The sequence below is a fragment of the Lepidochelys olivacea genome, assembly GCF_965140295.1.
Source record: "Lepidochelys olivacea isolate rLepOli2 genome assembly, chromosome: 3".
Taxonomy (NCBI): Eukaryota; Metazoa; Chordata; order Testudines; family Cheloniidae; genus Lepidochelys; species Lepidochelys olivacea.
Window position 1 is genome coordinate 85,884,221 of NC_140413.1, and position 17,282 is coordinate 85,901,502.

The following is a 17,282-nucleotide window of genomic DNA, read 5'->3' on the forward strand; positions in this document are numbered from 1 at the left end:
ATATTTTTGTGATTGATTGTGATGAATTATCCTTAAATCAAGTTTGTTAAAACCCACCACGAACAATCCAATGTCTCTGCACAAGCTAATACTATGACCGGGGAATGGAGCATTCCAATTGCCTAGCTTCCTTCAGTGAACTCTATGGGGGGGGAGGGGGGACTCAACATGTCCTACCTCCTACAAAGGTTTGTGTAATTCAGAACAAGAGGAAACAATACTATCTGGAGTTGAACTGTGGGTTTTCCTATCTTTATGCTATTTAGCTGAAGCAAAGGCTTATGGTTTATTCTTTGTCTCTATGAAAAGCCTTGTCAATTAATTTAGACCAGGGGTCTCAAACACATGGCCCGCAGGCCGCATGCGGCCCACAGGGTTATTTTCTGCGGCCTGCCAGCTCCCCACAGCCCCCCCAGCGTTTACCTAGAGCGGCCCAGTGCACACTGGGGTCAGGGTAGGCTCCCTCCCTGCCCTGCCCCCGCGGCCAATGGGAGCTTCGTGGGAGGTACCTAGAGGAGTGGCCAGGGCAAAACACAGACCCCTGTGGCCTCCCCTCCCCCAGGTTCCAGCTGCTTCCCAGAGCAGCACAGGGGCAGGGCAGGCAGGCATGTTCACTTTTGTGCTATATGAATAATAAAACGTTATTTAAAAATATGTACTATTTTAAATATCAATGTTATAACATTAAAAATCCCCATTTCTGAGGGTTTTATATATGAATATTTTAACATTTTTTACATATACACTTTAATTCTAGAGGCAACATGAGATGAAAGAAGTACAGAGTTGTGAGTCAAGAACGAGTTCTTATTTTTGCTTCTTGCACACTCACTCTGAGGCATTGAATAAGTCACTTAAAAAGCTCTTCCTATTAAACTCAGACCACCAACCTGTCTTAATATCTCCATTTGTGAAATGGGAATAAAACTTACCCCTGTCAATGTTGTGAGGATTAATAAATGTTTGTACAACCCACTACTGTGGCATCTGGACACCTGTTAGCTTTTACATGAGCTCTTTAGTTCATATCACTTGCACCAAAATTGAATTTCTTGGCCTGAGGGTGTAATTTAGCTTTAAAAAAAGTCACTGAATGATTATTTAATATTTTATGTATTTTTCTTTTTAGCTATTGACCTTCCTACAATTTACTTGAATTATTCACTAACTTTTTTTTTTAAATTAAGGCATAATTTTCACAATACTGGCCAGTTATATAAGAACTATTTCTTTGCTATTCAGCAAATACAGAATTTTGCAAGGCATAGCTAAATATTCAGGTTATTGTAAGGATATTTTTTGGACCACCAAGCAGGTCCACAGGTACCTTAGAAACCTAGCAAAACAATCACTGCTTACTGTAGTATACAACACCACTGCTAATTCCTGAGTTCAGATCCAAGGAACAGGTTTATTTCCGCATAGGTACAAGGTACCATTTCCCAGTGATCAACTGAGATATCAGGCCAAAGGTTTGGCTGTATGTACAAAGAAGGTGTACATAAACAAAGGCAAAGACTTAAGTGCCCATACATTCTTTTATACCCAAGATGATACCATACTTTTAACACCCCTCGCCTCTGTGTTACATAATATTTTATGACCAAATATAAGATTCCACATTACACCCTAAATTATATAACTTGTTTATCTATTTATTAATAACAAAACTATCAATCTTAATATTTGACAGAGGGTTGTGGGATTTGGGGGACTTTCTTTGTTTACCCTGATATTTGTCTGGGTCATCTCTTATTGTTACTTCATTGTTGGAAGCTTGTATAACAGGATACATATTAACTCAAAAACATTGTTTTGCACTCCTTCTGAAAAAAAGTTATTCAAAGGTCTCATGAATCAAACTAAACTAGCCCTTTATTTATATTGCTTATGCACTTGCATATTTATAGTACTAGCTAATGTGACTTATATATATATATATAAAGATCCATTAAATACAACTATGCCCTTACAGTTTTACCTGACGTAAGTTCACCTAATCATTGTGCTTTGAAAAATATTAGTAAACTCCGAGCTTGCTATCAGAATTTTACTGGGCTCCTAAAAGGGGGTCAGATGGAAGGATAGTACTTTGTATTTTTTACTGATATCCAATATAATACATCAGAATAGCAACTGGTTGTGTACAAGAGATCCACAATACATCCTCTATATAACAAACATATAAAACCTGTGCCTCGGCTATTTTGACTGTTTGTAGATGTAGACACTAACAATAGATAATTAGCAAGTAAGTACGAGAACTATCATTGCTAGTTACAACAGACATAAAAACAAACCATAATTTCCATAAGGTAAATGAACAACTTGTATTTGCAGAGAGAAATTGTGACTATTAACATTTGACCCCCTGAAGCAGGGAGCTGGCTGTGGTTACTGCCTTGTGTGTGAGTGAAATGAGAGAACCAAGGCTGCTAAATCAAGATGAATGTGGGAGGTCAGTGCTAGGCTGGGAGTAGTACAGATACATAATAACAATGAACACTTTTGCCTAGAAACTGGTCAAATATCTTGAAAGTCATTCATTCCTTATGTGCACAGACTAGATCAGTAACAACTAGCTTTTTCTATCTGTATCCTTTTAAAGTGTCCTTGGAAATATGTGATACAGAGAATCAGCAAATCAGTCAACAGTATGACTGAACTGTGTCTAGCAGAGGAACCCCTCCACCCGACACGTTACGGTTTTTGTTCCCTCACACACACGTACACAATTTCTTTCAGCAGCTGAAAAATAGCCATTCAGCCAGCTACACACAAAATGAGAAACCCCTGTACATGGGGAGTATTTGCCAGAGGTAGATTCTACATACTACACAGCCCCTTTTTTCTACCAGAATGATATAAAGGGGCTGAAGCAGTATGTGGAATTTGTCCATATTCTTTTCCTCATGCTAAAACATGGATATTCTTTCATCGCTCCCCCTTTGGAACTGGTTCTTTGTTCTGAGCGAGGTATGCTCAGTACGGGACAGAAATGGGCAAGGGCAAAGGTGGCGTTATGCTACCTTTATGCTCCCTGTGTTCTGGGGCTGGTGGTTGCTAGCATCCAGCTGCCTATTAACCCAAGGTAATGTTCTGGCAGGCTGTGATAACTGGAATGTGGAGCCACTCTGACCATGCACCCGGGGGGTCATGCTCTCTATATCAGAAAGGTGCAAAATGGTGGTTGGTATAGAACTACAGAGTGAATACTCACCAGCAACCACATACCACACAACAGAATCACTAACCCAGGAACCTATCCTTGCAACAAAGCCCATTGCCAACTGTGCCCACATATCTATTCAGGGGACACCATCACAGGGCCTAATAACATCAGCCACACCATCAGAGGCTCGTTCACCTGCACATCTACCAATGTGATATATGCCATCATGTGCCAGCAATGCTCTTCTGCCATGTACATTGGGCAAACTGGACAGACTCTACATAAAAGAATAAATGGACACAAATCAGATGTCAAGAATTATAACATTCATCAACCAGTCGGAGAACACTTCAATCTCTCTGGTCACTCGATTTCTGATCTCAAAGTGACTATCCTTCAACAAAAAAACTTTGAAAACAGACTCCAAGAAGAGACTGCTGAATTGGAATTAATTTGCAAATTGGATACAATTAACTTAAGCTTGAATAGAGACTGGGAATGGTTGATTCATTATAAAAAGTAAGCTATTTCCCCTTGTTTATTCCTTTCCCCCCCTCCCCCCGCTGTTCCTCAGATGTTCTTGTTAAACCCTGGATTTTTGCTGGAAATGGCCCACCTTGATTATCATACACATTGTAAGGAGAGTGATCGCTTTAGATAAGCTATTACCAGCAGGAGAGTAGGGTGGGGGGAGAGAAAACCTTTTGTAGTGATAAACACCCATTTTTTCATGGTCTGTGTATATAAAAACATCTTCTGTATTTTCCACAGTATGCATCCGATGAAGTGAGCTGTAGCTCACCAAAGCTTATGCTCAAATAAATTGGTTAGTCTCTAAGGTGCCACAAGTACTCCTTTTCTTTTTGCGAATACAGACTAACACGGCTGTTACTCTGAAAGTAGTAGTACAAGCTTCTGACCTGGGAACTTTCTCACAGGAGGAAATCCCAGCTGCCCAGATAAGTGGGTTTACAACCCCTTTGCACATACAGAGCAACAAAAAAGGGCCATATCACAAGCAAATATTGTACCCTCTGTATCACCATCATCTTATTATCTCTGTACTGTATTTTGCTCGCTCACTCTCCCATGCCCTGTCTACATGCAAAAATTGTACTGTTTTAACTAAATTAGTTTAGAAACTGTATTCATTAAATTGGTGTAGTTGCTCTGCATGGACATTTACATCAGTTTAAGAGTGCCTTATATCAATTTACCTTAAGTTGATACTTTACCAATTAAAAAAAAAAAGGTTTAGTTAAACCTGCACTACTTTTGTGTGTAGACAAGGCCTCACCCATATACAATCACCCCCTTTTCTTTCACACACACACGTTTTCCATTGCACTATCACTGTTCTTTCTCTCTCTCAGACACAGGCTATTTCTTATACCACTGCCATGTCTGCACACAAAAGTTGCACCATTTTCACTTAAATCAATTTTTAAACTAAATGTAGTTAAGTTGTTTTAGTTAAACTGGTGCACACCCCTCTGTAGACACACTTACATCTGTTTACAACTGGCTAATGCTGATTTAATTTAATGCTCTGGGGTTTGCACCACATTCAAAAAACTACACTTTCTCCCCTATTTCCCCCCCCCCCTTTCTTTCACACAAGTAGCTTCTCTCTTCACTTCTCTCTTCTCAGCCTCAGGAACAGTGATATCCCCAGCCCCACACCTCACTCTTAAACACCTTCTGACCGCCCTCCGCTCGAGCCCCAGACGCCCCCTTATGCTCCTCACACCGCACATACTCCTGCTCTCCCCATGTCGATCTCGCTCACCCAGCTCTCGCTGGGCGGGCGGCTGTTGAGGGCGGAGTCGAACAGGCCGAGGCGGTTGACAGGCAGGTGCGGTGTCCAATGGGGGCTGGGAGAGTGCGGGGCCGAGAGGCGCGTGTCCAATGGGCGCGCTCGGCGGCTAGTTCCCTGTTACCTGTGCTGGTATAAAGGCGGTTGCGTGCGCGGCGCCCCCTCGCTTACACAGTATGGCCGGCGACATTAGCTAGCGCTCGCTCTACGCTCTTCTCTGCAACAGGGGAACATACGGAATACAAGGAACCGAACCGCCTCGCCTGCCCCGCGCCCGCCCGCCCGGACTGTAACCCCCGCGCTCACGCCGCAGCCGCCGCGCACCCAGGCGGTTTCACTGTTGTTGGTTTTGTTGAAGGGTCACATAACGTTATCCCCTGGAAGGTGACTCGCGGCCGGGGACCCGGCGGCGGCGCGGCCCGTGCAGCAGCCGCCGGGGCGGCCGCCGGGCTGGGGTTAATTTCTGTGGTTGTTGGTTGCCGAGTTGTCGCGCAATGGAGGAGAACGGTGCACACTTCTTCGAAGGGACCGAGAAGCTGCTGGAGGTGTGGTTCGCCCGGGAGCAGCCCTCGCCGCAGGAGCCGCACCAGAGCAAGGGGTCCGGCGATCTCCGCACCATCCCCAGGTTGGCGCGCTGGGGGCGGGCGGAGGGGAGCCGGGCTGTCGCCGGTGGGCGCCGCGAGCCGCTTTGGGGTGCGGTTGGGCTGGGGGGAGGGGCGCGCCTGGCGCTTTCCCGGGTGAGGCTCCGGGGAGGGCGGGGAGCGTTAACCGTCCCCGGCCTGAGGCGCGGCCTGTGCGTGCCCGGGGTGCCGGCCTGACCTTGCCCGCTCCGGCCTCACGCCGAGTGTGACCTTCCCCCGCCTTCCAGGGGCCCCGGGCAGCGCCTCGCTCACAGCCCGCCCGCGGCGCGGTCCCCGCTGGCTGCAGGAGAGCGCGCCCGGGCCCGGCGAAGGTGCTAGTCAGTGACCGGGCTCTGCGCAGGAGCCATGACACCCGCCTCCACCGCGTGGAGCCCGTAAGGCCCTGCTGGCAACGTGTGGTGACGGGCCAGGGGAGCCGCGGGGGCAAGTGTCGCAGTGCTGCCCGCGGCCCCGCGCACGCGGAGGGGCCACAGCTGCAGGGGCCGCCGCCTCGTGCGCACCCTGCGGCTTGAGTCAGGGATTCGGTTAGCGCCTGGCCCTTCCCCTGATAACGAAACCCAGGAGGGAGCCGCCTTTATGGCGGGGTCCCCTGCTGCCAAGCGACCGGAGTGAGGAGAAAGGGGTGAGCTGCCCGTAGACCGGCGTGGGCTGTCACCTGTGTCCAGACCTTCCCAAGAGTGGGTAGTCACTACTTTCCCCCGCCCAGGGAGCCTGCAGTAGGGAAGGAGCGAGCGTGTCGTCTTTCTCTGCTGTGGAGGCAGGGCTGGGGGTTCCCTCGTGGTGGCTATCACAGCAGCCCCAACTCTCTGTAATGCCTAGAGCGGGTTCAGATAACAACCTCCCTCCCCCGCAGGAGATATTAATCTGTGGGGTTCCCCTGTCTGTGGTTGTGGCGCCGTGGGGCAGCCTGGCAGGTGATAGGGAGTAGCCCCCTCACAGTGCTGAAGTGTGGCTGGAACCACGATTACACGTGAGTTTCCTGGCTCAGCCTTCCCCTCTTCTCCGCCCCCCCTTCCCCCCCCCAGTCGGGCTGCCTCTCTTATGCCATTGACAAATTCAAGCCAATGAGGTTTGGGTCTGGGTCTGTCACCCAATGGGCATTTTAGGAATGTGCTGGCGCTTCTTCCATCCCACTCATGCGCGGGGGGGGGGGGGGGGGGGGAGAGGGCTGGGTCTCTCCTGTGCATGTGCTTCAAACTATTCTGCTTTACGTGGTAGGGACAGCTCTCTGAGCTGTGACTGCTCTGTTTTGTTAGTGCAGTATCTAAGACAAACCTGCTGGGGCACAGGTCTTTGATTAAACAGTGTTGGGCGTGACACACATGAGGTTTCTGCTACTCTAGGTTGTCTCACCAGACAGTGTTGTGTTGCCTAGGGAGGGGTGTCTGCCAAGAGTTAAACATCTGTACTCCCTTTGAGTGCTTGGACTGTAAAGGTGGTTAGCAGAAGGATCTGCCATTGAAGTGATGTGTTCAGATGCTGGAGGTCAGAAGGAAATTACAGTTGTGAATCTTTGTTGTAGATATGTATTTTTCATCACTAATTTCTAAGTATGTTTACATGCTTTTAGTACTGTAGAAAGAGCATGGAAAAAAGCTGATAAGTAGTTTACATACTGTTTAGTAGTTCAGGCAAATGGACACTTGTGAGAGAAGTAGTGCTAATGTGCACCAGGTCTCTTCATGTACCCAAGTTGTTTGTTTATATTTCAGTAGTGGCACAAAATATGTTGAGTACTGTAAACTGTCCCTGTTCTGAGGTATTTACTGTCTGAAAGGGAAAAGGGAGATACAACATACAAAGCAGAGTGGTCAGGATGATGACTGGCACACTTTAGTTCCAGGGCTTTTGTATGTAGGAAGCTATCTCACTAACTTCCTTTTTGTCTAGTAATTATTGGCAAATTTCTTGCAGATTATTGCAGTAGAAGTAGGTCTTAATAATTTGAATCACATGAGGCATTGCAGATCAGCTCAGGAAAGGCATCCCATGTTCAGAGGGATCCACAAGTACTCCTTTTCTTTTTGCAAATACAGACTAACATGGCTGTTACTCTGAAACATGTTCACAGGGTGGTAGAACTGGTTACCGGAAGAATCGGATTGATTGTATCCAGGCTAGCATCCTATGTGGAGAAAAGCTTCCGATTTGGAAAACATACCGTCAAGCTCTTTGGAGTAGCTCATGGGTCAGAGTGCCAACCACAGGACAGCCTGTCAAGAAGCAGGGCAAAAACACCAAATTGGTTGAGAGTTCTATATTTAGGTTTCACCAAGTAACAAGTGCAAACTCAAGTACTATAACAACTGAACCATGGAGTCACAGACCCCCTGAGTACTCTGGTCTACCTGGTCTATTCTATGTCCTGTCCCTCATACTCCATTTGGGGCATGCGAAGGTACTGACTTTCAATGGGAGGTGGGCACCTAAGTGCTCTTTGTGCCTTGGAAAAGCTCATACTTAAAAAAGAACAGTAAAACTAGTTAAACCTGTGCAAGTTGTATTTAGAGAAGGTCTTGTTTGCCAAACTATAGTTCTAGAAGTATGGAGATAAAGCCCTAAAATTTACACTTCAAGAAGCTATGCACACTTATTTGTATGGTTTATTTTCTTCAATTGAATCAAATGGAGAGGGAACTTATGCTGACTTCTTCCCTTGTCTGTTCAATAGCCACCCTGCAAAAGGGTGGATTTGATTTAAATCATGATTTAAATCGCTAGTCAGAAAGACTCTGTTTAATCATGGATTTCTACATAAAAGTGCATTCTTGTTGGTTATCATCACCTTAATACATATTTTTCACTACTCAGATGTAGGCTTCATTTTTAGCAGGTACACACTATACATTTTTCAAGTGATTTATTTTGAAAATTTTTCATATTAGTTTTACAGCTATATCAGAAAATGAATGATTGGTTATTTCATGGTAATTAAAGCAGATAGTTCACCTCCCAATGACTTCATAAATATCTCCAATTCAACAGGTTAATCATTAATATTTGGAGGATTTTCTTGCCATGCTGTATTAGGAGAACATTGCCAAACAGACATATAAATTGTTGTGTTTAACTAAAACCATGATGTATTCTGAATTTTTTTCCTTCAACAGCAAACATATATTTTAACAAAACAAGCATATGAATTTTTGAATTAAACAATCAAGTTTTTTTAATCAGGTTTGTTTTCATTAAAATTATTTTTAACTAAAATAGTTAAATGAAATATAAAAAAATTAAATTGACTGTCAGCCAGGTCAACGTGAAAAACTTAAAATATTGGCTTTGCAGCTAACTCAGTTGTCTTCACCTTCATTTTCCTGTTCATAATCTGGAAAAGAAAAACAAGCTTTCCTGCTCTTTCAGGTCCCAAACAATTTCTCAATTTGGAATGAATTAGTCCAAAGGAAGAAAATATTCTCTTCCCACTGGCAGAAGACGCTATTGCTGTTAAAAGTGAGATGATCACTTCAGCAGTCTCTGAATCCAAGTGGTTAAGTGACTTCCACCAGTTCACTGGTGTGACTTTTTTTAAAACATCATCCGCAAACATATGTTTCTTGAATGGTTCTTGTTCCCAAACCTGGTCTCTTTTATGGCCTGCTGCCATTACAGGTTTTCCCTTCTAGTGAGAGAATGGTATGGTAGATTTCAAAGCAATGAAGCCTACACTCAGAAAGACTTCAAGACTTCAGGAATATGCTGCTCAAACAGTTTCACTTTTGTTTCTACTGCTTGTGCTTCCTTTCTCACATTTATCTCCGGTAGTCTTCTCCTTGTCCAGATCTATTCCGCCCCCAACAATTGTCTATTCTGTATTTTGAACAGCCAGTCAATCTTCTCGCTTTTTAAAATTTAATCAAAGATTTAAGAACTTCTGTGGTTTGATTTATGGGTCTTAATTACCATGAGATTCTGAAGAAAATAAGTTAAAATCCTATGTTGAACGGTACTGCATACTGTTTTCTCCAATTGAAAATTCCTTATACTTAAGTTTGTGTTGGCATGTCCCAAATATGTAGCAATTCCTCTTTGACAAACAAGATCATGTAAAGAAGTGAAATAAAAATTTCCTCATGGAAGAAATCTATATACATAATTATACTTAATATTTAGATCACTGAGCATTTAATGGTTATTACAATTATTTCTGTTAAAGTAAATCTTCACATGTGAACTAAATTGGTGAAAGCAATACAAATTTCTGAAATGCTTATATCAGACTCTCTCTGCAAACATCTGTATTCACAAGTTAGCATTGCTCTTCTATTAAAATCATAGTTAAATATAATTTTTTGTTAATTGGAAGTAAATAACTAAAAAAACATTTCTTTATAATATGCTTACAACTAACTGTAAACTGGCCCCTTCATGCTCTGAGGGACCCTGCAAGACAAAAATAGGCAGCAGTCATAAAAGTTAAGATAACTCTGGGGCATTCAGCCCATTCTCTGCAGAAAGATCTTTTCCATTGGTGATGCTACACTTTTAAGCCTGCTTTAAAATTCTGTGGTGGTCTTCACCACTTGGTTTGAAACTAAAAGTGGAACTGTCAGATTACTGGGAGGTGTACAAAATCTTCACACGTGTATAAAGTACAATAAATACAGTTTGCTTCCTACATAACTTTGTGCTTCATCTTTAGAATTCTCACAGAGCTTTGCTAAAGATTAAGTCCATTTCCTTTAAAGAGTGCTTGAGAAAAGTTTACTTTTTTTCTCATGTCATGAATGCTGGCAGTCTGACTAGATCAGGGGTCTCAAACACGCAGCCCACCAGCTCCCCATGCCCCCCCCCCCAGCATTTACCTAGAGCGGCTCTAGCCTGCTTGCCCCGCTCTAAAATACAGCGGTTCCCAGCCAATGGGAGCTGTGGGGGGCGGTGCCTGAAGGCGTGGCCAGGGCAACACACAGACCCCTGTGGGACCCCCCAGGTTCGGCCACTTCCTGGAGCAGCACAGGGGGCAGGGCAGCCCCAATCTCCTGCTGCACCCCACACCCGTCCTGCACCCAGATGCCCTGCTCCCCCTCCTGCACCTCAATCCCCTGTCATACCCAGCACCCCTCCTGCACCCTCTAGGGGCGGGGGGGGGTGGAGTTGGGGGTGGGGATTTCGGGGAAGGGGTTGGAATGGGAGCTGGGAAGAGGTGGGGCAGGGGCAGGGCCTCATAGAAGGAGTGGGGGCGGGGCAGCGGAGCGGGGGGTCAGTGATGCGGTCCTCGGGCCAATGTACTAGTTCTCATGTGGCCCTCGTGGTCATTTGAGTTTGAGAGCACTGGACTAGGTGGAAATGTCAGTGTGGACCATATTTACCTTCGGATTGTCCACCTCTCTTCACATTCAAAATAGCACCATATCCCTGTGGTAACTACAATAACTGCATATATGGAAAAATAGTATTAGGAAAGCTTGTGTTTTCAGCTATATGTTAGAGCAGTTTAGCAACTGAAATAAGGAATAGCTAGCATGATATGACTGGTCAGCTCTCTGACCACCAAGACCTTTGAAATGTGTTATATGCCGTTTGAAAGCTGTATAGTTACCATAGAAATAAAAATTAAAAAGCAGACCATACCAAAAGAAATTGTAACTATAGTCTTAGTGGTGACAGTTCTGTTTATGCCAATTAAACTATTTTATCTAGAGTTGCATTGCATACATGGATATGAACCTACTTAAAGCAAGCAATTACTTAGCTGCCATTTAATGTTTTGGATGGACTTTTTTCAATTTGAGAAATTGAGTGAATCTTTGCTTCTAGGTTTAAATTGTTGGCTTTAGAATGCTCTTGTACTCTCTACAGATGTAGCCTCAACTTAAATTCTGGTAATGTGTAAGGAATATAAAGTATGGACTTTGAACTACCAGGCAAACATAAATGGTATCAATTTACATAGCTTCAGTAATAGGAGAAATTAAGTTCTGAATCAGTATATGAAACAGTTTGAACCTGAAATCTGTAATGGCTAAAAACAGCACTGTTTATACCAAACATGGTGGATTTTTAAAAAAAAAGAATTTTTTTATTTAAATTAAAAATATAAACTATTTCAAATTTAATTTGAAATTGGCAGTTGATTCAGGCTTAAACTTACTATGATTTATTTTTGTATTTAATTTAAATGATTAAGCAGTACATGTTGTAGCTGACATTTTAAATTTATACCACTGAACTGCTGATGGAAGTTGTTGGCTAAGCACCTGGAAGTGGAGTTTAAATGCTGAACCTGCTTTTGACAGCAGAGTAGCTGCCTCTTCTGAAGGTGTGCAGGGAATATTTTCTCTTCAGTTTATTCAGTTTGGTTCAATTACTAGTTCATTCAGAGTTGAGAAATCATTTGAGTTATAAAGCTTGAAGGTTTGTTTTTATTTTCCAATCTAGGAATAAAAACAGGGTTTGAGGGGATGATATGTGCTAGTTGTAAAATCTTGGAGAACATGGTGACCAGAAGCAATAAGTTCAATAATACTTCAGTTTTAAAGGCAAAACATGTTTTGATAAACTTTTAAATGTATCCACCACATTTAAGGTAGTTTTCTTTAAAGCAAATGCTGTTTTTGTGCATTTTTAATCACATTTGAATTTTCATCCAAATTTTTTTACAAATCACAAATAAAGTATCTAGTAAGTCATTCACCATTTTCTCATTGAATAAAAAGGTAAAAATTAAGAATCTGAATAAATGTAAATTAAGCTATATAGTTGTCTAATACATGTGTAGATATAGTGCATCCTCCTGGTTAGCAAGATGTCAAGTTTAGTGTAAAGGATGTATTTAGTTGTAGATAAACCCGTTTTAAAGGTTACCAACCAGGGAGAATCAACCTTTCTTTAGAAAAATAACTGAATAAAATGTGTAAAATAACTAAAATTTATTTAAATCAAGGTTTCTTGCTTGCTGTTTGAAATCATGATTAAAATTGGTAATTTAAATAATTTTGATTTTTAAATCAGTCCACCCTGTCATCAAATTGTGTATGAAATAGGGGAACAACTACACGGATCCTGTTTTGTTGTAGGTATGTTGTTTGTTCTGGGCAATTAAGGTCTGAATGTGATAACACTCATGAAAGTTGTCCCTTTGACTTCAGTTGAACTACCTGTGCATAAATAGACCACTCACATGAATGGGAATTCCAGAATGGGCCCTAACAGTTAATATTTGCGGGTTTAAAATAAAAATCCGACACCACTGGTATATTTTAAGGTTATTAGTAACCCATAGTGGAAGCAATAAGACACTAAGTACATTATGCACAGGTTCATACTACCTAGTACAGGTAGAATCTTAAGTACTGTTTGTATTTAACTATGATTGGTCTGTTTGTAATATTGTTCCTATTCAACTAGCTTTTATAGTAGCAATATGCATTTACAGGCTACAACAGAGCATTCTTAAAATAGCATTTATTCAAATTGTTTAGCAACTTAGGATGAAAATGTTGCTTCCATGCAAACTTTTCTTTCAAAAGTCTGAAGAAAATCTGGATTCTTACTATTTTTAAATCCATCATTCAGATGTTACTCAGACATTTGTTTGACTCAAAGAAAAATAACAGTCACTTTTTCACACAGCCGAGTTGGTGCATCAACTAAGAAGACTTCATGTTCAGGAAAAAACTAAAAGGTATTTAAAAGATTAAGCTGACTTTTAAACATTGGTTAAAATATAGAACAAACAATCCAAAGGGACATGCAATTTGAAATCTAGTCAGCTTAAAATTAAGTTAAAAGTAGCTTTGTGTTCTGGGCTTCTTAAACCTCCTGACAATTTTTGAGTTTCCCTTTTTTCAAATTAAAAATATCTTGCCTGTTGCTGCATTAAAAAAACTCTATGCATTACTCTTAATCAAGTAGGAAAACATCTGACAGATATTTCTAAGTTGATGTCCCTTTAGCTTTTACACATTGAAAAATACAATTGTAAATGGTGCATTATTCTAGAAAATAGTTTCATAACTACCTATTCAGTAGATATCTGATCTGCATTACAGGATTTCACCTTGGATTTTAAATGTCTGGATAGGAATGTCCCTATTATCAGACTGCTGACCCTGTTCATTTAGCCAGCCTCCATGTTCCTGCTTTCCGATTGCTGAGCATAATCATCTGACAGGCAATAATGCAAAGCAGTACAGCCTGACTGCCCTGGTCATTGCTGTATGAATTCTCCCAGTGAACCATGCTTAATCTGCTAGTGAACTAGTTAAAACATAGTTCTGGATGGTCAGGGACATCTTTATATAAGTGATCTGGTAATTGAGTGTCCTGTAATAAACAGTCTTGTGGCAGAGTGTGACATAGAGTGAAATCCATTTTAAGTTGCTACCTTAGGGTCAGCAAAAATCAGTTGCCTAGTTGTTTGATTAACTTGAAGTTGAATGAAGCTGTATGCGAAACCTTGTCTTAAACTTGTCTTCTGAAGATGATTCATCATAGGGTTTGTCTACACCAGAGACTTCTGCACATTGTAGTCTCCTACTATAAATGTTACAATAATGTAAATAAAAAGCAACCTACAGCAGTCTCTTACCTCCAAATTGATCTGTATTGGTGCAAATCACTTTTATGCTGATTCAGTATAGTAGTGGGGGGGGGGGTTATATTGGTGTAGCTATAGTTTCATTTGTGCAAAAGTCTCTGGCATATGCAAGCCCTTAGAGCAGTCATTCTGAACCTTTGCCATACTGGGACTCCCCCTCCTTTCCAATTAGCAATACAAAAATGGCTTGGTGGTTACAACTCAAACACCTGTTTGTAATCATAGGTTAAGAACCCATGCCATATTCTGCCTCTGCAGATAAACTTTCAGAATAAAGTAGCACTTCACTGATAAGTGTTCTGCAAGGGCTGATCTACATTCAGCAAGGAAAAATCCTTGGTTCTTTGAGCTTAAACGCACCATTCAGAACTTTGCCTTGTGAAAGTCAGAAAATACCAGTGTGGAAGACGAGCTGCTGCTGAGTGCCTATTTCCTTTCTTAAAGTAGAGGCATGCATTTACCTGGTGAAAGTTGTAAACTTCAAAGCCTTATCAAGTACCGTTGTCCGTTCTGCTGGCATTGCTTTGCTGCCAAAGCTTTCTGGTGAATTGAGTGACAAGTTTGTGGTATAATAGACTTGACCCTAGTCACAAGGCTGCTGTGTTGCTTAGGCACAATCAGTGAAAATACCAATCGTGCCCAAATACAAGACTGTTTCATAGATATCAAGGCTAGAATGGACCATTGTGATCATATAGTCTGATCTCCTGTACAATACAGGCCATAGAACCGTTCCCAAAATAATTTCTAGAGCATATCTTAGAAAAACATCTGGAGATGGAGAATCTACCATGACCCTTGGTAAATTGTTCCAATGGTTAATTATTCTCACTGTTAAAATCAGTGCTTTATTTCCAGTCTGAATTTGTCTAGCTTCAACTTCCAGTCATTGAATTGTGTTATCTTTGCTAGGTGGAAGAGCCCATTATCAAATATTTGTTCTCCATGTAGGTACTTTTAGACTGTAACCAAGTTACCCCTTAATCTTCTCTTTAAGATATAGTGATAGATGCAAGGAGCTCAATCTGTGGCATGTTTTCTGATCCTTTAATCATCCTCATGCCTCTTCTCTGAACTGTCTCCAAATTATCAACACCCTCCCTGAATTATGGACACCAGAACTGGATACAGTGTTCAGCAGTGGTCACACCAGTACCAAATATAGAGGTAAAATAATCTCTCTGCTCTTTGAGATTCCTCTGCTCATGGATTCAAGGATTACATTAGCCCTTTTGGCAACAGTCTCTCATTGGGAACTCATGTTCGGCTCATCCTTCTCCATGACCCCTAAATGTTTTTCTGAGTCACTGCTTCCCAGGATACAGTCCCCCATCGTTTAAATATGGACTACATTCTTTGTTCCTAGATGTGTATATATTTAGCTATATTAAAACATAGTTTGCTTGAGGCCAAGCAATCTGGCTTGCTCTGTATCAGTGACCTGTCTTCTTTCCTTATTTTACCACTCCCCTAATATTTGTCATCTGCAAACTTTCAAGGATTTTGGTTTTCTTCCAGGTCACTTCTAAAAATGTTAAATAGCATAGGACCAAGTACTCATCCCAGTGGGACCCCTCTAGAAACACCCTCTAAATGCTGATTCCCCATTTACAACTCCATTTTGAGAGCTATTTGCCAGCTTTTAATGTGTGCCCTGTTAATTTTATCATTCTAGTTTTTAATTAAAATGTCATGCAGTACCAAGTCAAATGCCTTACAAAAGTTTATTACATCAACACTATTACCTTTATTAACCAAACTTGTAGTATCATATAAAAAATGTCAAGTTAGAAAGAATCCATCTTCATAAACTCAAGTTGATTAGCATTACTTATATTACCCTCCTTTAATTGATTATTAATCAAGTCTTGTATCTGCCATTCTGTTATCTTACCCTGGATCAGTGTCAAACTGACAGGCCTATAATTACCTGAGTCATTTCCTTTACCCTTCTTAATGTTGTGCCATTATTTACCTTTTTTGTAATCTTTTGGAACTCCTCCAGTGTTCCAAGACGTCTTGAAAATAAACATTATGGTCCAGCAAGTTCCTCAGCCAGCTCTTTTAAAACTGTTGGATTCAAGTTATCTGGACTTACTGATTTAAACATTTTTAACTTTAGTAGCTGCTGTTTAACATCCACCAGAGATGCAGTAGAATAAAAGTGTTAGCATATGACTATTTCATCTGTTTTTCCCAAATACAAAACAAATATTTATTGAACACTTCTGACTTTTCTGTTTTGATAATTTTGCCATTTCCATCTAGTAATGGACCAATGCTGTTAGCATTCTTTGTTTTAATTTTAAGCTCCTTATTATCCTTAACTCTGGTGGCCAAAGATTTTTCCTTGTTCCTTTGATTCTTATCAATTTGCTAACAATTCCTATTTTCTGATTTATATTTATGCTGTCATCTTCCCCTTTCTTCCATTTGTTTTATATTTTTTATAGCTCACTTCGCTTCCCTTCTAAACTAGGTTGTTTTTAACCAATAGTCTTCTTCCTTGTGTGTGGCTTTTCAGACCTCTAGTAAAGTCCTTAAACGGTTTGCAATTATCATTCACATTTTTTCCTATTAATTTGTTCCAACTAATTAGGCTCAGTAGTTTTCAGCTTTGTGAAACTGACATTTTCAAGAACCATATATATTACTGGTTTGGACTTCATTCTGTTTGGACTTTATAAATGTGATTAAGTTATCACTTGTACCTAAACTACAGTTAGCTCTTAGTTGTGTGATTAGTTCCTCTTTATCCCTCAAGATGAGGTCTAGTGTAGAATTCCCCTCTGTTCGAGGCAACATTTTTGAGTTAGGAAATTGTCATCTCTAATAATTAGATATTCTGTGGGTGATTTAGTACTGGTGCATCATATGTCCAGCATATGTTTTGAAGTCCTCTGTGATCACACAGCTTTTTTTCTTACACATGATAGGTAGTTGTGTAAGGAGCCAGTCATCCTATTCCCTGGTGTGATTTGGTGGTCTGTAGCAGATGCCAACCAGTACACACCTTATACTTTATCTGTTAGGATGTTGATCCACAAGCTTTCAAAATCATTTTCTAAGTTCAGTGACTCCCAAAACATTTTTTGACAGAGTGCCACTCCCATT

General features: G+C 41.3%; 1 protein-coding gene across 1 annotated transcript in view; it reads left to right on the plus strand.

The window, feature by feature from the left end:
- Positions 1-5,159: 5,159 nt before the first annotated feature.
- AMD1 (adenosylmethionine decarboxylase 1) overlaps positions 5,160-17,282 on the plus strand; it is a 48,658-nt gene continuing 36,535 nt past the window's right edge. The window contains exon 1 of the mRNA XM_084623923.1: positions 5,160-5,613. Coding sequence (XP_084480049.1) covers positions 5,483-5,613 — 131 coding nt within the window. The 5' untranslated portion in view covers positions 5,160-5,482. The remainder of the gene's footprint in view (positions 5,614-17,282) is intronic.